This window comes from Oncorhynchus keta, chromosome 1 (assembly GCF_023373465.1).
Source record: "Oncorhynchus keta strain PuntledgeMale-10-30-2019 chromosome 1, Oket_V2, whole genome shotgun sequence".
Classification (NCBI taxonomy): Eukaryota; Metazoa; Chordata; class Actinopteri; order Salmoniformes; family Salmonidae; genus Oncorhynchus; species Oncorhynchus keta.
The window spans coordinates 90,215,460-90,242,171 of record NC_068421.1 but is presented as its reverse complement, the minus strand read 5'-3'; the positions used below and the strand labels follow the sequence as shown (position 1 = coordinate 90,242,171).

At 45.4% G+C, this 26,712-nt stretch overlaps 1 protein-coding gene and 1 long non-coding RNA gene across 16 annotated transcripts in view; one reads left to right on the top strand and one right to left on the bottom strand.

Annotated features, from left to right (window-relative positions):
* LOC118396031 (disks large homolog 1-like) overlaps nt 1–26,712 on the bottom strand; it is a 356,822-nt gene that overhangs the window by 1 nt on the left and 330,109 nt on the right. Inside the window, exons 18-29 of one of the 14 annotated variants that reach the window (XR_008065634.1) lie at nt 21,835–21,901; nt 16,036–16,138; nt 11,103–11,144; nt 8,937–8,987; nt 7,652–7,753; nt 7,125–7,297; nt 5,329–5,955; nt 3,879–4,995; nt 3,359–3,678; nt 2,959–3,038; nt 746–2,511; nt 1–575 (exon numbers count right to left, since the gene is read on the bottom strand). The exon at nt 1–575 is cut by the window's left edge and continues 1 nt beyond it. Coding sequence is in view for 2 of the 14 variants with exons in the window: in XM_052464722.1 (XP_052320682.1) it covers nt 469–575; nt 746–837; nt 5,846–5,955; nt 7,125–7,297; nt 7,652–7,753; nt 8,937–8,987; nt 11,103–11,144; nt 16,036–16,138; nt 21,835–21,901 (847 nt within the window). In the remaining 12 variants the exon portion in view is untranslated. Of the gene's footprint in view, nt 576–745; nt 2,552–2,711; nt 2,832–2,958; nt 3,039–3,318; nt 3,679–3,878; nt 4,996–5,328; nt 5,956–7,124; nt 7,298–7,651; nt 7,754–8,936; nt 8,988–11,102; nt 11,145–16,035; nt 16,139–21,834; nt 21,902–26,712 lie in introns of all 14 variants that reach the window. The other 13 variants (XR_008065635.1, XR_008065654.1, XR_008065665.1 and 10 more) reach the window with 13 other exon arrangements.
* Nucleotides 11,720–12,540, top strand: LOC127907962 (uncharacterized). 2 transcript variants are annotated; one of them, XR_008065753.1, is made up of 3 exons: nt 11,720–11,869; nt 11,910–12,029; nt 12,194–12,540. It is a non-coding gene; the product is annotated as an uncharacterized LOC127907962 (long non-coding RNA). The 2 variants fall into 2 exon arrangements; XR_008065754.1 differs by having other exon boundaries at nt 11,742–11,829.

Sequence of the window (26,712 nt, the reverse complement as noted above, 5' to 3'; positions counted from 1 at the left end):
ACAAGAAATGATTTATTATTTGTATATATATGCATCTAAATCATGTTCCTTAAACATTAAGGACTTGTACCATAAAAATCTCCCCATAAGACGCTGGTTGCCAAAGCCCGTACCTCCTTAGCAGGAAAAACACCCAGATACAAGGACAGCCCAAGAAAACACGAGAGAGAGAGAAGAGAGAGCGAGCGAGAGAGAGCGTGAGAGAGAGTGAGCGAGAGAGAGAGCGAATGTGTGATAGAGAAAGCATTAAAGAATTGTGTGTGTGTGTATGTGGGTCTATGCGTGATCAGATCCCCAGACACTAATGTAACGACACCAGCCAGTGTGACAGAGGGGAGCAGGGCGGCGCGGGGGGGTATAAGTGAATGGGAGGGGGGGTCCTATGCTCAGGGCATAACATTAGACGTAAAATCAAAGAAGAAAACGAGGACGGCAAAAAAAAAGGTCATCTCTTCTGTTTCTCTTCCTTCACAACTTGTCCTTGGCAGGCACCCAGATGAAGGGTCCTGACTGCTCCTCGATGATCCTCTTCACCGCGTTATAAATCTCCTCCAGAGAGTCCCCCTGGACGATAGCTGCAACGACACACAGACACAACACATGTAAAACATACTAAACATATTTATATAGTATAGCTGGGACAGGCTTTCCTGTATTTTGCCAATGAGTTAATTCATGGAACTGAGACATCTACTTGATGCTGAAGAAGTTGAGACTGTAGTGATGGGGGGGGGGCTGGACTCACCAGTGAAGTGCTCAGTGAACTCCTGCTCCAGCTTCATGGCTCGGTCGAACGTCTTCCTCCCCTGGTCCTCTGTTAGCCTCTTATTCATCTCCCTAGAGAGAGAGAGAGAGAGATACAGAGAGAAAGAGAGCGAGAAGGAGAGAGAGAGGCGAGAGAGAGAAAGAAAGAGTGAGAGAGTAGAGGGAGAGAGTATGAGAAGGAGAAAGAGGAGAGACAGGGAGAAAGAGAGGATGAGAAGGAGAAAGAGGAGAGACAGGGAGAGAGAGAGGGTGAGAAGGAGAAAGACAGAGAGAGAGGGAGCGACACAGAGAGAAAGAGAGCGAGAAGGAGATAGAGGAGAGAGAGAGGGAGAGAGGCGAGAGAGAGAAAGAAAGAGGGAGAGAGAAAGAGGGAGAGAGGCGAGAGAGAGAAAGAAAGAAAGAGAGTATGAGAAGGAGAAAGAGGAGAGAGACAGGGAGAGAGGCAGGAGAGAAAGAGGGAGAGAGAGAATGAGAGGGACAAAGCAAGAGATGGAGGAGAGTGAGAGGGCGAGAAGGAGAGAGAGACAGGGAGAGGCAGGAGAGAAAGAGAATGAGAGGGACAGAGCGAGAGATGGAGGAGAGTGAGAGGGCGAGAAGGAGAGAGAGACAGGGAGAGGATGACTAAGATGTTGCCCTGTATACAGTGTATATAGTGTCTTTGGAAAGTATTCAGACTCCTTGACTTTTTCCACATTTTGTTACGTTATAACTTTATTCTAAAAAGACAGCGCTACAGAGGTCCTCTGTGGAGATGGGAGAACCTTCCAGAAGGACAACCATCTCTGCAGCACTCTACCAATCAGGCCTTTATGGTAGAGTGGCCAGACGGAAGCCACTCCTCAGTAAAAGGCACATGACAGCCCACTTGGAGTTTGCCAAAAGGCACCTAAAGACTCTCAGACCATAAGAAACAAGATTCTCTGGTCTGATAAAACCAAGATTCTTTGGCCTGAATGCCAAACGTCATGTCTGGAAGAAACCTGGCACCATCCCTAAGGTGAAGCATGGTGGTGGCAGCCTCATGCTGTGGGGCAAGGACTTGGAGACTAGTCAGGATTGAGGCAAAGATGAGATGAACGGAGCAAAGTACAGAGAGATCCTCGATGAAAACCTGCTCCAGAGCGCTCAGGACCTCAGACTGGGGCAAAGGTTCACTTTCCAACAGGACAACAACCCTAAGCACACAGCCAAGATTACGCACGAATGGCTTCGGGACAAGTCCCTGATTGTTATTGAGTGGTCCAGCCAGAGACCAGACTTGAGACCTGAAAATAGCTGTGCAGCAACCCTTCCAATCCAACCTGACAGAGCTTGAGAGGATCTGCACATACGAATGGGAGAAACTCCCCAAATACAGGTGTGCCAAGCTTGTTGCGTCATACCCAAGAAGACTCAAGGCTGTAATCACTGCCAAAGGTGCTTCAACAAAGTACTGAATAAAGGGTCTGAATAATTATGCAAATGTCATATTTCAGTGTTTTATTTTTTAGAAATGAGCAAAAATGGCTAATAACCCGTTTTTGCTTTGTCATGATGGGTCATTGTGTGTAGATTGATGAGGAAAAAAACAAATGCATTTTATAATATGGCTGTAACGTAATAAAATGTGGAAAAAGTCCAGGGGTCTGAATACTTTCCACCATCCCCTAGGGCAGAAGACTTTGACCTATTAATACCCACCATCCCCTAGGGCAGAAGACTTTGACCTATTAATACCCACCATCCCCTAGGGCAGAAGACTTTGGCCTCTTAATACCCACCATCCCCTAGGGCAGAAGACTTTGACCTATTAATACCCACCATCCCCTAGGGCAGAAGACTTTGGCCTCTTAATACCCACCATCCCCTAGGGCAATAGACTTTGACCTATTAATACCCACCATCCCCTAGGGCAATAGACTTTGACCTATTAATACCCACCATCCCCTAGGGCAGAAGACTTTGACCTATTAATACCCACCATCCCCTAGGGCAGAAGACTTTGACCTATTAATACCCACCATCCCCTAGGGCAGAAGACTTTGGCCTATTAATACCCACCATCCCCTAGGGCAGAAGACTTTGGCCTATTAATACCCACCATCCCCTAGAAGACTTTGCAGAAGACTTTGGCCTATTAATACCCACCATCCCCTAGGGCAGAAGACTTTGGCCTATTAATACCCACCATCCCCTAGGGCAGAAGACTTTGACCTATTAATACCCACCATCCCCTAGGGCAGAAGACTTTGGCCTATTAATACCCACCATCCCCTAGGGCAGAAGACTTTGGCCTATTAATACCCACCATCCCCTAGGGCAGAAGACTTTAGCCTATTAATACCCACCATCCCCTAGGGCAGAAGACTTTGGCCTATTAATACCCACCATCCCCTAGGGCAGAAGACTTTGGCCTATTAATACCCACCATCCCCTAGGGCAGAAGACTTTGGCCTATTAATACCCACCATCCCCTAGGGCAGAAGACTTTGGCCTATTAATACCCACCATCCCCTAGGGCAGAAGACTTTGGCCTATTAATACCCACCATCCCCTAGGGCAGAAGACTTTGACCTATTAATACCCACCATCCCCTAGGGCAGAAGACTTTGACCTATTAATACCCACCATCCCCTAGGGCAGAAGACTTTGGCCTATTAATACCCACCATCCCCTAGGGCAGAAGACTTTGGCCTATTAATACCCACCATCCCCTAGGGCAGAAGACTTTGGCCTATTAATACCCACCATCCCCTAGGGCAGAAGACTTTGGCCTATTAATACCCACCATCCCCTAGGGCAGAAGACTTTGGCCTATTAATACCCACCATCCCCTAGGGCAGAAGACTTTGACCTATTAATACCCACCATCCCCTAGGGCAGAAGACTTTGACCTATTAATACCCACCATCCCCTAGGGCAGAAGACTTTGGCCTATTAATACCCACCATCCCATAGGGAAGAAGACTTTGGCCTATTAATACCCACCATCCCCTAGGGCAGAAGACTTTGGCCTATTAATACCCACCATCCCCTAGGGCAGAAGACTTTGGCCTATTAATACCCACCATCCCCTAGGGCAGAAGACTTTGGCCTATTAATACCCACCATCCCCTAGGGCAGAAGACTTTGACCTATTAATACCCACCATCCCCTAGGGCAGAAGACTTTGGCCTATTAATACCCACCATCCCCTAGGGCAGAAGACTTTGACCTATTAATACCCACCATCCCCTAGGGCAGAAGACTTTGACCTATTAATACCCACCATCCCCTAGGGCAGAAGACTTTGACCTATTAATACCCACCATCCCCTAGGGCAGAAGACTTTGACCTATTAATACCCACCATCCCCTAGGGCAGAAGACTTTGGCCTATTAATACCCACCATCCCCTAGGGCAGAAGACTTTGACCTATTAATACCCACCATCCCCTAGGGCAGAAGACTTTGACCTATTAATACCCACCATCCCCTAGGGCAGAAGACTTTGGCCTATTAATACCCACCATCCCCTAGGGCAGAAGACTTTGGCCTATTAATACCCACCATCCCCTAGGGCAGAAGACTTTGACCTATTAATACCCACCATCCCCTAGGGCAGAAGACTTTGACCTATTAATACCCACCATCCCCTAGGGCAGAAGACTTTGGCCTATTAATACCCACCATCCCCTAGGGCAGAAGACTTTGGCCTATTAATACCCACCATCCCCTAGGGCAGAAGACTTTGACCTATTAATACCCACCATCCCCTAGGGCAGAAGACTTTGGCCTATTAATACCCACCATCCCCTAGGGCAGAAGACTTTGACCTATTAATACCCACCATCCCCTAGGGCAGAAGACTTTGGCCTATTAATACCCACCATCCCCTAGGGCAGAAGACTTTGACCTATTAATACCCACCATCCCCTAGGGCAGAAGACTTTGACCTATTAATACCCACCATCCCATAGGGCAATAGACTTTACCTCTTAATATCCACCATCCCCTAGGGCAATAGACTTTGACCTCTTAATACCCACCATCCCCTAGGGCAATAGACTTTACCTCTTAATATCCACCATCCCCTAGGGCAGAAGACTTTGACCTCTTAATACCCACCATCCCCTAGGGCAATAGACTTTACCTCTTAATATCCACCATCCCCTAGGGCAGAAGACTTTGACCTCTTAATACCCACCATCCCCTAGGGCAATAGACTTTGGCCTCTTAATACCCACCATCCCCTAGGGCAATAGACTTTGGCCTCTTAATACCCACCATCCCCTAGGGCAATAGACTTTGGCCCTTATACCCACCATTAGGGCAGAAGACCCACCATCTCCTAGGGCAAAGACTTTGGCCTCTTAATACCCACCATCCCCTAGGGCAATAGACTTTACCTCTTAATATCCACCATCCCCTAGGGCAATAGACTTTACCTCTTAATATCCACCATCCCCTAGGGCAATAGACTTTACCTCTTAATATCCACCATCCCCTAGGGCAATAGACTTTGGCCTCTTAATACCCACCATCCCCTAGGGCAATAGACTTTACCTCTTAATATCCACCATCCCCTAGGGCAGAAGACTTTGACCTCTTAATACCCACCATCCCCTAGGGCAATAGACTTTGGCCTCTTAATACCCACCATCCCCTAGGGCAATAGACTTTGGCCTCTTAATACCCACCATCCCCTAGGGCAATAGACTTTGGCCTCTTAATACCCACCATCCCCTAGGGCAATAGACTTTGGCCTCTTAATACCCACCATCCCCTAGGGCAATAGACTTTACCTCTTAATATCCACCATCCCCTAGGGCAATAGACTTTGACCTCTTAATACCCACCATCCCCTAGGGCAATAGACTTTACCTCTTAATATCCACCATCCCCTAGGGCAATAGACTTTGGCCTCTTAATACCCACCATCCCCTAGGGCAATAGACTTTACCTCTTAATATCCACCATCCCCTAGGGCAATAGACTTTACCTCTTAATATCCACCATCCCCTAGGGCAATAGTCTTTACCTCTTAATATCCACCATCCCGTAGGGCAGAAGACTTTGGCCTCTTAATATGAAAAGGAATTTGTTGAATCAAAATAACTTACAGGATATTCTCCACAGACTTGGGCTTGATGAAAATAGCGATGGGGTAGAGCATGGTCGATTGCAATCGCTTGATGGCGTTGCCTGAAACATCCAGGATGCAATGCTTCCCCTGGACATAAAGAGAGAGAGTGAAGACATGTCATCACAACATAGCCATATGCTGACACTTCCTCCTCGTCTCTACTCCCTCTACCCACCTCCTCCTCCTTTACTCTTAATATCCTCTCCCCCCTAGACCTCCTCCCCTCCATCCCCTCCTCCATCCCCTCCTCCACCATCCCCTAGGGCAATAGACTTTGGCCTCTTAATACCTCCCATCCCCCTACCCACCATCCCCTAGGGCCTCTCTCCACCCCCCTAGGGCTCCTCCTCCTCTTTCCTCTCCCATCCCCTCTTTGGCCTCTTAATACCCACCATCCTCTTTACCTCTTAATATCCACTCTTCCCCCTCTCTTCCCCTCCTCCACTCTTCCTCCTCCTCCTCCTCAAAATCTTCAGGATATTCTCCACAGACTTGGGCTTGATGAAAATAGCTCTCCCCCTCTTCTCTCCTCCTCCTCCACTCTTCCCCCTCTCCTCCTCCTCTTCCCCCTCTCCTCCCTCCTCCACTCTTCCCCCTCTCTTCCCCTCCTCCTCCTCCTCTTTCCCCTCCTCCTTCCCCTCCTCCTCCTCCACTCTTCCCCCTCCTCCTCCTCCTCCTCTCTCCCCCTCCTCCTCCTCTCTCCCCCCTCTCCTCCTCCACTCTCCCTCCCCCTCTCTTCCCCTCCTCCACTCTTCCCCCTCCTCCTCCTCCACTCTTCCCCCTCTCCCTCCCTCTCTCCCCTCTCCCCTCTCCTCCTCCTCCACTCTTCCCCCTCTCCTCCTCTCTTCCCCCTCTCCTCCTCCTCCACTCTTCCCCCTCTCTTCCCCTCCTCCTCCACTCTTCTCCCTCTCTTCCCCTCCTCCTCCTCCACTCTTCCCCCTCTCCTCCTCCTTCTCTCTTCCCCCTCTCCTCCTCCTCCACTCTTCCCCACTCTTCCCCCCCCTCTTCCCCTCCTCCTCCACTCTTCCCCCTCTCCTCCTCCTCCACTCTTCCCCCTCTCTTCCCCTCCTCCTCCACTCTTCCCCTCTTCCCCTCTTCCCCCTTTCCTCCTCCTCTCTTCCCCCTCTCCTCCTCTCTTCCTCCTCCTCCACTCTTCCCCCTCTCCTCCTCTCTTCCCCCTCTCCTCCTCTCCTCCTCTTCATCTCCTATTTTCATCCTCTCCTCCTCTTTTCATCCTCTCTTCCTCCTCTGTTCACCTTCTCAGCGACCTCCCGTACAGACTGGACGCTGGTTCCATATAGGTGGTTGTTGTACTGGCCCGCCTCAATGAACTTGTGGTCCTGGATATCTTTCTCCATCTGCTCCCTGGACACCACAAAATGGTAGTCTCTGGCATCCACCTCGTAATCCCGCTTCGGTCTCGTCGTGTCTGAATACCCCGACAAAGACAAGGAAGATGTATTTACATTAGGGCGGCAGGGTAGCCTAGTGGTTAGAGCGCTGGACTAGTAACCGGAAGGTTGCAAGTTCAAACCCCCGAGCTGACAAGGTACAAATCTGTCGTTCTGCAGTTAACCCACTGTTCCTAGGCCGCCATTGAAAATAAGACTTTGTTGTTAACTGACTTGCCTGGTTAAATAAAGGTAAAATAAATAAAATTAGTTTTGATATATTTAATTACCGACAGCCCTTATTAACTGGTTACCACACATCTAGGTACAAGACGAGAACGGTCAACATGAAAACATCAAATTGTGTATGTAACAAAAACATTGGTACTCACGTGGGACACAGGACCCAAATTTGTCGGGGAACTCTGAGATGAGGTCATCATTGATGCGGTCTTTCATTGGCCCCAGGATGATGACAGGACGTGTGTAGTTCACTGGACAGACACAAGAGGGATCGACTGTAACAACACTGCACTTACAGAAGCATATTAATATAAAATGACAGTAGAATAACTCATTCTAATTGAGATAACCAACTAACTCTGAGATAACCAACTAACTCTGAGATAACCAACTAACTCTGAGATAACCAACTGAGATAAGCAACTAACTCTAATTGAGATAACCAACTAATTCTAATTGAGATAAGCAACTAACTCTAATTGAGATAAGCAACTAACTAATTGAAATAACCAACTAACTCTAATTGAGATAAGCAACTAACTCTAATTGAGATAAGCAACTAACTCTAATTGAGATAACCAACTAACTCTAATTGAGATAACCAACTAACTCTAATTGAGATAAGCAACTAACTCTAATTGAGATAATCAACTAATTCTAATTGAAATAACCAACTAACTCTAATTGAGATAAGCAACTAACTCTAATTGAGATAACCAACTAACTCTAATTGAGATAAGCAACTAACTCTAATTGAAATAATCAACTAATTCTAATTGAAATAACCAACTAACTCTAATTGAGATAAGCAACTAACTCTAATTGAGATAAGCAACTAACTCTAATTGAAATAACCAACTAACTCTAATTGAGATAAGCAACTAACTCTAATTGAAATAACCAACTAACTCTCATTGAGATAAGCAACTAACTCTAATTGAAATAACCAACTAACTCTAATTGAGATAAGCAACTAACTCTAATTGAGATAACCAACTAACTCTAATTGAGATAAGCAACTAACTCTAATTGAAATAACCAACTAACTCTAATTGAGATGTGTGTGTGTGTGTGACAGGTGATGTGTGTGTGTGTGTCAGGTGATGTGTGTGTGTGTGACACAGGTGATATGTGTGTGTGACAGGTGATGTGTGTGTGTGTGTCAGGTGATATGTGTGTGTGACAGGTGATGTGTGTGTGTGTGTGTGTGTGTGTGTGTGTCAGGTGATATGTGTGTGTGACAGGTGATGTGTGTGTGTGTGTGTGTGTGTGTGTGTGTGTCAGGTGATGTGTGTGTGTGTGTGACAGGTGATGTGTGTGTGACAGGTGATGTGTGTGTGTGTGACAGGTGATGTGTGTGTGTGTGTCAGGTGATGTGTGTGTGTGTGTGTCAGGTGATGTGTGACAGAGATGAGGATGTAAGCTGCGTCTTACCTTCCTGCTGTGTGATTGGCTCGTAGGACAGGACGTACTCCTCCTGGCCACCTGATTGGACGGACAGAACAGGCGACCATGTTTAGACGAACAGTATCGGTGCAGTGGTCACTGTGATTAGGGTTAGGAGCTAGACTAGCTGTCGGCATGCTATGAGTGTGTGTGTGTTTGTCTACCAGTATTTGCCTGTTGTAATCTATCAAATTAGTGTGGTAATCAAAACTTGCTCCCCCCAGCTGTTCAGAAAAACATTGAAAAAGTAGCTAATGTGAGTCCAGTCCACGAAGCTGGTGAATATGTATCAGCAAATGTGCTTTTCATAAAAATAATTTAACAGCTGTGGATTTAACAGCTGTGGAGAGCAGAGCACACTATAGACTCTTTCTATGTTCTCTCACACAAACACACTGCTAAAGATCCACATCAGTTTTATATCAGTCCAGTAAACCTCCTAAAAGGACTGCTATTTCAACATGCATCCATGAAGGAGTCGGCTTGGGGACTCGAACGTGTGACCCTCAGAATGCTGCTCAGACCAAACACACACAGTAGACAGAGCACGAAGGAGAGAGGGAAGGAGAGAGGGAAGGAGAGAGGGAAGGAGAGAGGGAAGGAGAGCGGGAAGGAGAGAGGGAAGGAGAGAGGGATGGAGAGCGGGAAGGAGAGAGGGAAGGAGAGAGGGATGGAGAGCGGGAAGGAGAGAGGGAAGGAGAGAGGGAAGGAGAGAGGGAAGGAGAGAAGGGGAAGGGAGGGAGAGAGCAGGAAGGAGAGGGGAGGGAAGGAGAGAGGGAAGGAGAGAGGGAAGGAGAGAGGGAAGGAGAGAGGGAAGGAGAGAGGGAGGGAAGGATGGAGAGCAGGAAGGAGAGAGGGATGGAGAGAGGGAAGGAGAGAGGGAAGGAGGGAAGGAGAGAGGGAAGGAGAGAGGGAAGGAGAGAGAGGGAAGGAGTGGGAAGAGGAAAGGAGAGAGGGAAGGAGAGGGAAGGAGAGAGGGGGATGGAGGAGGGAAGAGGGAAGGGAGAGGGAAGGAGAGCGGGAAGGAGAGAGGGAGGAGAGAGGGATGGAGAGAGGGAAGGAGAGAGGGAAGGGAAGGAGAGTGGGATGGAGAGAGGGAAGGAGAGAGGGAAGGAGAGAGAGGAGAGAGGAGGGATGGAGAGAGGGAAGGAGAGAGGGATGGACGGGAAGAGAGGGATGGAGAGAGGGAGCGGGAAAGGAGAGAGGGAAGGAGAGAGGGAAGGAGAGAGGAAAGGAGAGAGGGAAGGAGAGGGGGAAGGAGAGGGGGATGGAGAGAGGGAAGGAGAGAGGGCAGGAGAGGGAAGGAGAGAGGGAAGGAGAGAGGGATGGAGAGGGGGAAGGGAGGGGATGGAGAGAGGGATGGAGAGAGGGAAGGAGAGAGGGAAGGAGAGGGATGGGAAGGAGAGAGGGAAGGAGAGAGGGATGGGAAGGATGGACAGAGGGATGGAGAGAGGGATGGGGAGGGATGGAGAGCGAGAAGGAGAGAGGGAAGAGAGAGGGAGGGAAGGAGAGGGGGAAGGAGAGAGGGAAGGAAGAGAGAGGGAAGGAGAGAGGGAAGGAGAGAGGGATGGAGAGCGAGAAGGAGAGAGGGAAGGAGAGAGGGATGGAGAGAGGGATGGAGAGAGGGATGGAGAGAGGGATGGAGAGAGGGATGGAGAGAGGGATGGAGAGCGGGAAGGAGAGCGGGGAGGAGAGCGGGTAGGAGAGCGGGAAGGAGAGCGGGATGGAGAGCGGGTAGGAGAGCGGGTAGGAGAGCGGGTAGGAGAGCGGGATGGAGAGCAGGGATGGAGAGCAGGGATGGAGAGCAGGGATGGAGAGCGGGTAGGAGAGCGGGAAGGAGAGAGGGATGGAGAGCGGGTAGGAGAGCGGGAAGGAGAGAGGGATGGAGAGAGCGGGTGGAGGAGGGATGGCAGAGGGAAGGAGAGCGGGATGGAGAGAGGGATGGAGAGAGGGATGGAGAGAGGGATGGAGAGGGGATGGAGAGGGATGGAGAGAGGGATGGAGAGCGAGAAGGAGAGAGGGAAGGAGAGAGGGATGGAGAGAGGGAAGGAGAGAGGGAAGGAGAGAGGGATGGAGAGAGGGAAGGAGAGAGGGAAGGAGAGCGGGTAGGAGAGCGGGAAGGAGACAGGGATGGAGAGGCACACCAGGACTTACGGTAACTACTTTCACTATCACTGGCGTTAGAGGTAACATGCTCTGAAAGTATAACAAAGGGAATGTCAGCACCACAGAAACACATTTACAGATACACCCCTCCCACCGATGACGTCTATGGAGGTAACTTAATACAAGGTGACAACATGAAGACACAGAGATACCCAGGAACACCAGGAGAGGGCAGTGCTAGGAACCGTAAGGAGATGGAGGTGGGAACATTGTATTGTGCTTTGTGAAGGGCAGTATTATGTGAAGGGCTGTGTTCTTTCCAACCCGGTGACCCTGCGGCCAGTTTGGATCAAGTCTCTCTTGTAATATAAAATAGAAATCTCACCAGGAATAAATAAAAGGTGAAGTAAAAATATGTTTGTATTTAAATGATGGTTGAAATAGCACAACATGCAGGAATCCTGAAGGTTCTTTAGACAGCCGAGTGGTTGGAACAGAAATACATTGAAGGGAAAAGGACCCCGACACCAAGGTGATTCTGACAGTGTTATGACACCTCTGTAACGTACCATCAGTTACTCTGCTGGACTACACAAGCAGACTTTCTTTCATGTCTATTAAGTCCCCTAGATTAATCTAATGACTGTTTCCTCTACTGCAGTGGTTCCCAATCAGGAGTACTAGGATGCCTGGAGGTACTTGGCTTATCCACAGTGGGTACTAGGACCCCTGGGGGTACTTGGCCTATCCACAGTGGGTACTAGGACCCCTGGGGGTACTTGGCTTATCCACAGTGGGTACTAGGACCCCTGGGGGTACTTGGCTTATCCACAGTGGGTACTAGGACCCCTGGAGGTACTTGGCCTATCCACAGTGGGTACTAGGACCCCTGGAGGTACTTGGCCTATCCACAGTGGGTACTAGGACCCCTGGAGGTACTTGGCCTATCCACAGTGGGTACTAGGACCCCTGGGGGTACTTGGCCTATCCACAGTGGGGGCCTATCCACAGTGGGTACTAGGACCCCTGGCCTATCCACAGTGGGTACTAGGACCCCTGGGGTACTTGGCCTATCCACAGTGGGTACTAGGACCCCTGGGGACTTGGCCTATCCACAGTGGGTACTAGGACCCCTGGAGGTACTTGGCCTATCCACAGTGGGTACTAGGACCCCTGGGGGTACTTGGCCTATCCACAGTGGGTACTAGGACCCCTGGAGGTACTTGGCCTATCCACAGTGGGTACTAGGACCCCTGGGGGTACTTGGCCTATCCACAGTGGGTACTAGGACCCCTGGAGGTACTTGGCCTATCCACAGTGGGTACTAGGACACCTGGAGGTACTCGGTACCTATCCACAGGGTGTACATGAGAGGACTCATGAGATCATGGGCTTAAAATGCACATGAAGGGGTACTTAAGGGTTACACTGGGCAGAGAAACATTCAGTTGGTGGCACAGTAACCCAAAAAGGTTGGGGACCACTGTTCTACTGTATGTTGAGAACCACTGTTCTACTGTATGTTGAGAACCACTGTTCTACTGTATGGTGAGAACCACTGTTGTACTGTATGTTGAGAACCATCTGTTCTACAGTATGTTCTACTGTACATTGAGAACCATCTGTTCTACAGTATGTTCTACTGTACATTGAGAACCATCTGTTCTACTGTATGTTGAGAACCACTGTTCTACTGTATGTTGAGAACCACTGTTCTACTGTACGTTGAGAACCACTGTTCTACTGTACATTGAGAACCACTGTTCTACTGTACATTGAGAACCATTTGTTCTACTGTATGTTGAGAACCATCTGTTCTACTGTTCGGTGAGAACCACTGTTCTACTGTACGTTGAGAACCAGTGTTCTACTGTACCTTGAGAACCATCTGTTCTACTGTACATTGAGAACCATCTGTTCTACTGTACATTGAGAACCATCTGTTCTACTGTTCGGTGAGAACCACTGTTCTACTGTACGTTGAGAACCACTGTTCTACTGTACGTTGAGAACCACTGTTCTACTGTATGTTGAGAACCATCTGTTCTACTGTTCGGTGAGAACCACTGTTCTACTGTACGTTGAGAACCACTGTTCTACTGTACGGTGAGAACCATCTGTTCTACTGTTCGGTGAGAACCATCTGTTCTACTGTTCGGTGAGAACCATCTGTTCTACTGTTCGGTGAGAACCACTGTTCTACTGTACGTTGAGAACCACTGTTCTACTGTACGTTGAGAACCACTGTTCTACTGTACGGTGAGAACCATCTGTTCTACTGTACGGTGAGAACCACTGTTCTACTGTACATTGAGAACCACTGTTGTACTGTACATTGAGAACCACTGTTGTACTGTACGGTGAGAACCATCTGTTCTACTGTATGTTGAGAACCACTGTTCTACTGTATGTTGAGAACCACTGTTCTACTGTATGTTGAGAACCACTGTTCTACTGTATGTTGAGAACCACTGTTCTCCTGTACGGTGAGAACCACTGTTCTACTGTACGGTGAGAACCACTGTTCTACTGTATGGTGAGAACCACTGTTCTACTGTATGGTGAGAACCACTGTTCTACTGTATGGTGAGAACCACTGTTCTACTGTACGGTGAGAACCACTGTTCTACTGTATGTTGAGAACCACTGTTCTACTGTAGTTGTTTGTAAATGAGCCCATCTCCATCTCCGCTGATTAAGGGGAAGTAAATAGTAATAGTAGTCATACTCTCCAAGGAGGAGCCTGTAACAGTGGAAACAATACCCACCAATGAATTACCAAGGATGAAGTGACATCACCACACTGCGTGATTCTGTGTGCTGATGATATTCGTATAGTTGTGCTGTCTACCTAACGACCCTGATGTTCTGCTGTTTGAACACTGTGTACAGAGGCTGACGGGAAGACCATCTTTTAGAAATGCGTGTGTTGGGCTATGTAGTGTTATGTGGATGCTATGTAGTGTTATGTGGATGCTATGTAGTGTTATGTGGATGCTATGTAGTGTTATGTGGATGCTATGTAGTGTTATGTGGATGCTATGTAGTGTTATGTGGATGCTATGTAGTGTTATGTGGATGCTATGTGGATGCTATGTAGTGTTATGTGGATGCTATGTAGTGTTATATGGATGCTATGTAGTGTTATGTGGACGCGTTGGGCTATGTAGTGTTATGTGGATGCTATGTAGTGTTATGTGGATGCTATGTAGTGTTATGTGGATGCTATGTAGTGTTATGTGGATGCTATGTAGTGTTATGTGGATGCTATGTAGTGTTATGTGGATGCTATGTAGTGTTATGTGGATGCTATGTAGTGTTATGTGGATGCTATGTAGTGTTATGTGGATGCTATGTAGTGTTATGTGGATGCTATGTAGTGTTATGTGGATGCTATGTAGTGTTATGTTATGTGGATGCTATGTAGTGTTATGGATGCTATGTAGTGTTATGTGGATGCTATGTAGTGTTATGTGGATGCTATGTAGTGTTATGTGGATGCTATGTAGTGTTATGTGGATGCTATGTAGTGTTATGTGGATGCTATGTAGTGTTATGTGGATGCTATGTAGTGTTATGTGGATGCTATGTAGTGTTATGTGGATGCTATGTAGTGTTATGTGGATGCTATGTAGTGTGATGCTATGTGGATGCTATGCTATGTAGTGTTATGTGGATGCTATGTAGTGTTATGTGGATGCTATGTAGTGTTATGTGGATGCTATGTAGTGTTATGTGGATGCTATGTAGTGTTATGTGGATGCTATGTAGTGTTATGTGGATGCTATGTAGTGTTATGTGGATGCTATGTAGTGTTATGTGGATGCTATGTAGTGTTATGTGATGGGCTATGTAGTGTTATGTGGATGCTATGTAGTGTTATGTGGATGCTATGTAGTGTTATGTGGATGCTATGTAGTGTTATGTGGATGCTATGTAGTGTTATGTGGATGCTATGTAGTGTTATGTGGATGCTATGTAGTGTTATGTGGATGCTATGTAGTGTTATGTGGATGCTATGTAGTGTTATGTGGATGCTATGTAGTGTTATGTGGACGCGTTGGGCTATGTAGTGTTATGTGGATGCTATGTAGTGTTATGTGGATGCTATGTAGTGTTATGTGGATGCTATGTAGTGTTATGTGGATGCTATGTAGTGTTATGTGGATGCTATGTAGTGTTATGTGGATGCTATGTAGTGTTATGTGGATGCTATGTAGTGTTATGTGGATGCTATGTAGTGTTATGTGGATGCTATGTAGTGTTATGTGGATGCTATGTGTTCAGAGGGGTACTCTTTGTGCTTTGAACAGAATAGAAGTACAAGCACACAGCTGTATATGTTAGTTATTAAACTAAGCCTGCTGTCAAAGCGTTAGAAGCTGGATGTCTATGAGAGGTGTTGATGACTGTGAAAGTCCTATTCAGAACATGGATGACAATATTATATGACTGCGGGGCCCTGGGATGAGCTGTAGATGGTTGGTTGTGTGACAGTGGAAAACCTTGTGCGACTTACTCAGTCCTTTGTCATCAGGGTCCTGTGAAGCAAAACAGGAGACACAACCACAAGAGAGACATTCATTACTGGAACACAACACGCTAATCAACCATCAGACACAACGACCGCAGCGCTGCACTGAACCCAAATGGTCAAACCGACCAACTGACAAATCAATGAGCAACGCTCAAAGTTACTGGAACGTAGACACAGTCCACAGAGGAGTCCTGAGGTAGAGCCGGTGGTTTAGAGACGTGATTAAGCGAAGTATGGTTACAACATGGGGCAGGGAGTCTTTCCTGGTGGTCATGGTCCTAGTTATTAAAGCCCAATGCTCTACCTTGGTACTAGGGTTAGCTGCTGCAGGGCTAGTTGTTGTGTCTGGTGGTTCCTGTACGGGTTCCTGTACGGGTTCCTGTGCGTGAGGCTGCCCTGACCTACTGTTCTAGCGACCGTCCGTCTCCGTAACGCGTTACTTACGGTCAGCATCGCTCGTTTCCTGTTCGCTGTGCTCCTTGCTCTTGTTGTAGAAAGGGAACTTTCGGGAAAATAGGTTCTTTTTACGCTTGTCATTGAATGACTGCTGGGGAAGAGAGGGAGGGGAGGGATGGAGGGAAGAGAGGGATGGAGGGAAGAGAGGGAGGGGAGGGATGGAGGGAAGAGAGGAAGGGGAGGGATGGAGGGAAGAGAGGGAGCGGAGGGATGGAGGGAAGAGAGGAAGGGGAGGGATGGAGGGAAGAGAGGGAGGGGAGGGATGGAGGGAAGAGAGGGAGGGGAGGGATGGAGGCAAGAGAGGAAGGGGAGGGATGGAGGGAAGAGAGGAAGGGGAGGGATGGAGGGAAGAGAGGGAGGGAGGGATGGAGGGAAGAGAGGGAGGGAGGGATGGAGGGAAGAGAGGGAGGGGAGGGATGGAGGGGAGGGATGGAGGGAAGAGAGGGAGGAGGGATGGAGGGAAGAGAGGGAGGGGAGGGATGGAGGGAAGAGAGGGAGGGGAGGGATGGAGGGAAGAGAGGGAGGGGAGGGATGGAGGGAAGAGAGGGAGGGGAGGGATGGAGGGAAGAGAGGGAGGGGAGGGATGGAGGGAAGAGAGGGAGGGGAGGGATGGAGGGAAGAGAGGGAGGGGAGGGATGGAGGGAAGAGAGGGAGGGAGAGATGGAGGGAAGAGAGGGAGGGAGGGATGGAGGGAAGAGGGTGGGGAGGGATGGAGGGAAGAGAGGGAGGGGAGGGATGGAGGGAAGAGAGGGAGGGAGGGATGGTGGGAAGAGAGGGTGGGGAGGGATGGAGGGAAGAGAGGGAGGGAGGGATGGTGGATGGGACGGGGTAAAATAAGAAAGGGAAGGATGGAGGGAGGTGTCTAGTATTGGTGTAAACAAAACAAACCCAGGACAGTTACCCATAACCCTCTGAGCTGGACTTGGCAGACATCTTAGTTTAAGTGCACACAACTGACAATCTGTTACCACGAAGCAGGAAGTCATTCTGACCTTTTTCATTTTTATTTGACCTTTATTTAACTAGGCAAGTCAGTACAGAACACATTCTTATTTTCAATGACGGCCTAGGAACAGTGGGTTAACTGCCTTGTTCAGGGGCAGAACGACAGATTTGTACCGTGTCAGCTTTTGAGTCAAGTTAACTCTGTAGCTTCAGATTTTAGGGTAACTTGAAATGATGATCTGGATGAATTGAACGACAACAGAATAAGTATTTTAGACCGCGATGGCTACCGAGTCAGCTCAGTAAAGGAAAAGAAATTATCAGACATCTGACCAAATAAATGAAAAGACCCATAGCCATACTGAATTAAAGCAGGAAGAAGGATGAAAAGACATCCCATAGCCATACTGAATTAAAGCAGGAAGAAGGATGAAAAGACATCCCATAGCCATACTGAATTAAAGCAGGAAGAAGGATGAAAAGACCCATAGCCATACTGAATTAAAGCAGGAAGAAGGATGAAAAGACCCATAGCCATACTGAATTAAAGCAGGAAGAAGGATGAAAAGACATCCCATAGCCATACTGAATCAAAGCAGGAAGAAGGATGAAAAGACCCATAGCCATACTGAATTAAAGCAGGAAGAAGGATGAAAAGACATCCCATAGCCATACTGAATCAAAGCAGGAAGAAGGATGAAAAGACCCATAGCCATACTGAATTAAAGCAGGAAGAAGGATGAAAAGACATCCCATAGCCATACTGAATCAAAGCAGGAAGAAGGATGAAAAGACCCATAGCCATACTGAATTAAAGCAGGAAGAAGGATGAAAAGACATCCCATAGCCATACTGAATCAAAGCAGGAAGAAGGATGAAAAGACCCATAGCCATACTGAATTAAAGCAGGAAGAAGGATGAAGACATCCCATAGCCATACTGAATTAAAGCAGGAAGAAGGATGAAAAGACCCATAGCCATACTGAATTAAAGCAGGAAGAAGGATGAAGACATCCCATAGCCATACTGAATTAAAGCAGGAAGAAGGATGAAAAGACCCATAGCCATACTGAATTAAAGCAGGAAGAAGGATGAAGACATCCCATAGCCATACTGAATTAAAGCAGGAAGAAGGATGAAAAGACCCATAGCCGTACTGAATTAAAGCAGGAAGAAGGATGAAAAGACCCATAGCCATACTGAATTAAAGCAGGAAGAAGGATGAAGACATCCCATAGCCATACTGAATCAAAGCAGGAAGAAGGATGAAGAAATCCCATAGCCATACTGAATCAAAGCAGGAAGAAGGATGAAAAGACATCCCATAGCCATACTGAATTAAAGCAGGAAGAAGGATGAAGACATCCCATAGCCATACTGAATCAAAGCAGGAAGAAGGATGAAAAGACATCCCATAGCCATACTGAATCAAAGCAGGAAGAAGGACTGGAGTGAGAAAGGTTCAAAACCTTCAACACTAGCCCAATACTGTGTCTAAGCATGCAAAAGAAGGAAGCATCATGCTCTTTGTATAAAGGAAGGAAGCATCATGCTCTTTGTATAAAAGAAGGAAGCATCATGCTCTTTGTATAAAAGAAGGAAGCATCATGCTCTTTGTATAAAAGAAGGAAGCATCACGCTCTTTGTATAAAAGAAGGAAGCATCACGCTCTTTGTATAAAGGAAGGAAGCATCATGCTCCTTGTATATAAAGGAAGGAAGCATCATGCTCCTTGTATATAAAGGAAGGAAGCATCATGCTCATTGTATATAAAGGAAGGAAGCATCATGCTCATTGTATATAAAGGAAGGAAGCATCATGCTGCTTGTATATAAAGGAAGGAAGCATCATGCTCCTTGTATATAAAGGAAGGAAGCATCATGCTGCTTGTATATAAAGGAAGGAAGCATCATGCTGCTTGTATATAAAGGAAGGAAGCATCATGCTCCTTGTATATAAAGGAAGGAAGCATCACTCTCTTTGTATAAAAGAAGGAAGCATCACGCTCCTTGTATATAAAGGAAGGAAGCATCATGCTCCTTGTATATAAAGGAAGGAAGCATCATGCTCCTTGTATATAAAGGAAGGAAGCATCATGCTCCTTGTATATAAAGGAAGGAAGCATCATGCTCCTTGTATATAAAGGAAGGAAGCATCATGCTCCTTGTATATACAGGAAGGAAGCATCATGCTCTTTGTATAAAGGAAGGAAGCATCATGCTCCTTGTATATAAAGGAAGGAAGCATCATGCTCCTTGTATATACAGGAAGGAAGCATCATGCTCCTTGTATATAAAGGAAGGAAGCATCATGCTCCTTGTATCAACCTTTATTTAGACACACATTTATAAAAACAAGATCCCTTTCTACATCACCATAACGGATCAATTGCTTCAGCTCGATTTAAGATACTGATCAACACACCAAAAAGCAAGGAGAAAGAATATGAGGAAGGTGAGGTTGGATTGTATGCATGGAAATTAGAAAGGAGAGAGGTGGTTGGTGAGAGTAGGTAGTGGAAGCAGTTTGACATCAATGGCAAGCGTATATCAGGCCTCTGCACTATACTGGCCATGCATTTGTCTGGGTGCCATGTTACAACACAAAGATGCCTTCCACATACACATTCTGTCTATATAGGTCTGCGCAGATTCATCAGGGAGTCCTAATCTAGGATCAGCTTCCCCCTCTGTCCATATACTCTTATTTAATAAAAAAACAGATCCTAGATCAGCCCTCCTCAGAGATCCCAGGAACCACATCAACATCGATATAACAATCTAATGATCTCCCTTATTCATAAACAGTCTCAGAATAGGAGTGCTGATCTAGGATCAGTTTTTGCCTTTTAAGATCAGGATTATTAAGAGGTTGAAATCTGATCCTCGATCAGAAGTCCTTCTCTGAGACACACTGTGAATAAGGCCACTGATCAGATCTGTGTAGAATCTGTGCATGTGGATTAAACGCACCAGTGTGTCAACGCAGCACAGTTGTCCTCTGAGAGACAGAGTATTTTAGCTGAATAACAAGATAGTTTTTCTCTCGCCGGGAGATCTGGACATGCTGACAGCCAGAGATTAGTACATTAAACAGTAATGGCGGGTTCATTTTGGTCATGTGAAGAAAAAAAAAAAACACACAAAAAACAACCAGCTTCACAATATAATAATAGTTTATCATTATAATTATATCACTATAGGTCACCTAACAGAGATCTCTACTGGTCACCTAACAGAGATCCTCTACTGGTCACCTAACAGAGATCCTCTACGGGTCACCTAACAGAGATCCTCTATGGGTCACCTAACAGAGATCCTCTACTGGTCACCTAACAGAGATCCTCTACGGGTCACCTAACAGAGATCCTCTATAGTACACATGACAGAGATCCTCTATGGGTCACCTAACAGAGATCCTCTACGGGTCACCTAACAGAGATCCTCTACGGGTCACCTAACAGAGATCCTCTATAGTACACATGACAGAGATCCTCTATGGGTCACCTAACAGAGATCCTCTACTGGTCACCTAACAGAGATCCTCTATAGTACACATGACAGAGATCCTCTATGGGTCACCTAACAGAGATCCTCTACTGGTCACCTAACAGAGAACCTCTAAGGGTCACCTAACAGAGATCCTCTAAGGGTCACCTAACAGAGATCCTCTACTGGTCACCTAACAGAGATCCTCTACTGGTCACCTAACAGAGATCCTCTATAGTTCACATGACAGAGATCCTCTACGGGTCACCTAACAGAGATCCTCTACGGGTCACCTAACAGAGATCCTCTACGGGTCACCTAACAGAGATCCTCTATGGGTCACCTAACAGAGATCCTCTAAGGGTCACCTAACAGAGATCCTCTAAGGGTCACCTAACAGAGATCCTCTACGGGTCACCTAACAGAGATCCTCTACGGGTCACCTAACAGAGAACCTCTAAGGGTCACCTAACAGAGAACCTCTAAGGGTCACCTAACAGAGATCCTCTAAGGGTCACCTAACAGAGAACCTCTACGGGTCACCTAACAGAGATCCTCTAAGGGTCACCTAACAGAGATCCTCTAAGGGTCACCTAACAGAGATCCTCTAAGGGTCACCTAACAGAGATCCTCTAAGGGTCACCTAACAGAGATCCTCTAAGGGTCACCTAACAGAGATCCTCTAAGGGTCACCTAACAGAGATCCTCTAAGGGTCACCTAACAGAGATCCTCTACGGGTCACCTAACAGAGATCCTCTACGGGTCACCTAACAGAGATCCTCTAAGGGTCACCTAACAGAGATCCTCTACTGGTCACCTAACAGAGATCCTCTACTGGTCACCTAACAGAGATCCTCTATAGTTCACATGACAGAGATCCTCTACGGGTCACCTAACAGAGATCCTCTATAGTTCACATGACAGAGATCCTCTACGGGTCACCTAACAGAGATCCTCTAAGGGTCACCTAACAGAGATCCTCGAAGGGTCACCTAACAGAGATCCTCTATAGTTCACATGACAGAGATCCTCTACGGGTCGCCTAACAGAGATCCTCTACGGGTCACCTAACAGAGATCCTCGAAGGGTCACCTAACAGAGATCCTCTATAGTTCACATGACAGAGATCCTCTACGGGTCGCCTAACAGAGATCCTCTACGGGTCACCTAACAGAGATCCTCTATAGTTCACATGACAGAGATCCTCTACGGATCACCTAACAGAGATCCTCTATAGTTCACATGACAGAGATCCTCTACGGGTCACCTAACAGAGATCCTCTACTGGTCACCTAACAGAGATCCTCTATAGTTCACATGACAGAGATCCTCTACGGGTCACCTAAAACTCACCACTTTGTCTTGAGACCGGGCGTTGAATTTGACTGTCTTTAACCGCGCTCTCTCTTTCTTTTCGACCCTGCAGGAGAAAAGAGAGAAAGGGGGTGAGAAGAGAGAAAAAGTGAGAAGAGAAGAGCGAGGGCTGCACCCATGGGTCACTGATTAAACATTAAACATATCGTGCCTTGAAACAAGCTGGCTATTTTCAGACGGGGTATTGCGTGTGTGTGAAGACTCAGATCCCGATTTCCGTCTCTCTAGTAACTTCCACAGTGCTCTGCTGAGATTGAGGAGTAGTGGGGGATGGGATGATTCAGTCATCAGAGGGATAAAACAGTTGCCTTGAGGGTAAATCTTTTAAATTTCCCCAACTCTGAGATCCTTGATGGCAGCATCATAAAAAAAAGTACCAGTAATTAAGTCCCTCCTACCTTTTTATTTAATTTAAATGAGACGCCAAAGGAAATATTAGCAGAATCCAAATAGTATTTCCCCCCACTTTGCGCTGCCTTTTCATTGTATTTAATCCTACAAAGCTCTACGAAGCTCTACGAAGCTCTACGATGCTCTACGAAGCTCTACGATGCTTCCAAATGTGAATCATTTCCTTCTTTCCTTTACAACGAGGACATCACTGGAGAATATGGCAAAATACCTCAGAGAGCAGGAGCGGGAAGAGAAGAAGAGCTCAGGATAAAATAACAGAGCGGGAAGAGAAGAAGAGCACAGGATAAAATAACAGAGCGGGAAGAGAAGAAGAGCTCAGGATAAAATAACAGAGCGGGAAGAGAAGAAGAGCTCAGGATAAAATAACAGAGCGGGAAGAGAAGAAGAGCTCAGGATAAAATAACAGAGCGGGAAGAGAAGAAGAGCTCAGGATAAAATAACAGAGCGGGAAGAGAAGAAGAGCTCAGGATAAAATAACAGAGCGGGAAGAGAAGAAGAGCTCAGGATAAAATAACAGAGCGGGAAGAGAAGAAGAGCTCAGGATAAAATAACAGAGCGGGAAGAGAAGAAGAGCTCAGGATAAAATAACAGAGCGGGAAGAGAAGAAGAGCTCAGGATAAAATAACAGAGCGGGAAGAGAAGACGAGCTCAGGATAAAATAACAGAGCGGGAAGAGAAGAAGAGCTCAGGATAAAATAACAGTCTTCTGATCTCCATCATGAACAGTACAGCTTTCCTTTAAACCTTCATTTGGTTTAACAGCCGTCTCAATCTACTTTTCAAGGCATGGCTGTTCAATGGCCGCTACATTCTTTCTTTTCTCATCCCCCTCATGCTTTGATATGACAATACAAAAACAACCTGCTACTGTTGTTATTACTGTTGTTATTACTGTTGTTATTACCATGACCACTGTTACTACTAATGTTATTACCATGACCACTGTTACTACTAATGTTATTACCATGACCACTGTTACTACTAATGTTACTACCATGACCACTGTTACTACTAATGTTATTACCATGACCACTGTTACTACTAATGTTATTACCATGACCACTGTTACTACTAATGTTATTACCATGACCACTGTTACTACTAATGTTATTACCATGACCACTGTTACTACTAATGTTACTACTACTGTTACTACTAATGTTATTACCATGACCACTGTTACTACTAATGTTACTACTACTGTTACTACTACTGTTACTACTACTGTTACTACTACTGTTACTACCATGACCACTGTTACTACTACTGTTACTACTACTGTTACTACTACTGTTACTACTACTGTTACTACTACTGTTACTACCATGACCACTGTTACTACTAATGTTACTACTACTGTTACTACTACTGTTATTACCATGACCACTGTTACTACTACTGTTACTACTACTGTTACTACTACTGTTACTACTACTGTTACTACCATGACCACTGTTACTACTAATGTTACTACTACTGTTACTACTACTGTTATTACCATGACCACTGTTACTACTAATGTTACTACTACTGTTACTACTAATGTTACTACTACTACTACTGTTACTACTACTACTACTGTTACTACTACCACTGTTAATACTAATGTTACTACTACCACTGTTATTACCATGACCGCTGTTACTACTACTACTGTTACTACTAATGTTATTACTACTACTACTGTTACTACTAATGTTACTACTACGGTTACTGTTACTATTACTACTACTGTTACTACTACGGTTACTATTACTACTACTGTTACTACTAATGTTACTACTACTGTTACTACTAATGTTACTACTACTGTTATTACCATGACCACTGTTACTACTAATGTTACTACTACTGTTATTACCATGACCGCTGTTACTACTACTACTGTTACTACTAATGTTACTACTACTGTTATTACCATGACCGCTGTTACTACTACTACTGTTACTACTAATGTTATTACTACTACTACTGTTACTACTACTGCTACTACTACTACTGTTACTACTAATGTTACTACTACTGTTATTACCATGACCGCTGTTACTACTACTAATGTTACTACTACTACTACTACTGTTACTACTACTACTACTGTTACTACTAATGTTACTATGTTACTACTACTGTTACTACTACTGTTACTACTAATGTTACTACTACTACTACTGTTGCTACTAATGTTACTACTACTACTACTGTTACTACTAATGTTACTATTACTACTACTGTTACTACTAATGTTACTATTACTACTACTGTTACTGTTAATATTACTACTACTGTTACTACTACGGTTACTATTACTACTACTGTTACTACTAATGTTACTACTACTGTTATTACCATGACCGCTGTTACTACTACTACTGTTACTACTACGGTTACTATTACTACTACTGTTACTACTAATGTTACTATTACTACTACTGTTACTACTACTACTACTGTTACTATTACTAATGTTACAACTACTACTGTTACTACTAATGTTACAACTACTACTGTTACTATTAATGTTACAACAACTACTACTACTACTACTACTACTACTGTTACTACTACTAATGTTATTACTACTGCCAGTTACTAATACTACTGCTGTTACTACTACTATTACTGCAATGCTACTACTGTTGTTACTACTACTGTTAGAACCACTGTTGTTACTACTACTACTACCCCTACTACTGCTGTTACTACTACAACTACTTCCGTTACTACTACAACTACTACTACAACTACTACTTCTGCTACTACTACTACTACTGCATCGTCTACTACTACTTCTACTACTGCATCTTCTACTACTACTTCTACTACTGCATCTTCTACGACTACTACTGCTAGATCTTCTACTACTGCTGCATCTTCTACTACTGCATCTTCTACTACTACTACAACTGCTGCTACTACTACTGCTAGATCTTCGACTACCACTACTACAACTGCTGCTACTACTACTACTGCTACTACTGCTACTACTACTACTACAACTGCTGTTACTACTACTACTACAACTGCTGTTACTACTACTACAACTGCTGTTACTACTACTGCTGCATCTTCTACTACTACTGCTACACCTGCTGCTACTACTACTACTTTATCTTCTACTACTACTACTACTACTGCTGCTACTACTACATCTTCTACTACTACTACTACTACTACTACTACTACTACTACTACATCTTCTACATCTACTACTACTACAACTGCTGCTACTACTACTGCTAAATCTTCGACTACTACTACTACTACAACTGCTGCTACTACTACTACAACTGCTGCTACTAGTACTACAACTGCTGCTACTACTACTACAACTGTTGTTAATACTACTGCTGCATATTCTACTACTACTGCTACACCTGCTGCTACTACTACTACTACTTTATCTTCTACTACTACTACAACTGCTGTTACTACTACATCTTCTACTACTACTACTACATCTTCTACTAATACTATGAATACTACTGCTACTACTACATATTCTACTACTACTACATCTTCTACTACTACTACTAATACTACTGCTGCTACTACTACTACAACGGCTGCTACTACTGCTGCTGCTACTACTGCATTTTCTACCACTACTACTATCTTCTACTACTACTGCTGCTACTACTACTACATCTTCTACTACTACTACTGCTACTACATCTTCTACTACTATTACTACTGCTGCTACTACTACTACTACTACTACTGCTGCTGCTGCTACTACTACTACATATTCTACTACTACTGCTGCTACTACTACTGCATATTCTACTACTACTACTGCTGCATCTTCTAATAATACTACTGCTGCTACTACTACTACTGCTGCATCTTCTGCTACTGCATCTTCTACTACTACATATTCTACTACTACTACTGCTGCTACTACATCTACTACTACTGCATTTTCTACCACTACTACTACTGCATCTTCTACTACTACTGCATCTTCTACTACTGCATCTTCTACTAATACTACTGCTGCTACTACTACTACTACTGCATCTTCTACTACTGCATCTTCTACTAATACTACTGCTGCTACTACTACTACTACTACTACTACAACAATGGCTGCTACTACTGCTGCTGCTGCTACTACATCCACTACTACTGCATTTTCTACCACTACTACTATCTTCTACTACTACTGCATCTTCTACTACTACTACTACTGCATCTTCTACTACTGCATCTGCTGCTACTACTACTACTACTGCATCTTCTACTACTACTAAATCTTCTACTACGGCTGCTACTGCATCTTCTACTACTGCATCTTCTACTACTGCATCTTCTACTACTACTACTGCTACTACTACTACTGCTACTACTACTACTGCTACTACTTCTACATCTTCTACTACTACTACTGCTACTACATCTACTACTACTACTACTGCTGCTGCTGCTGCTACTACTACTACTGCT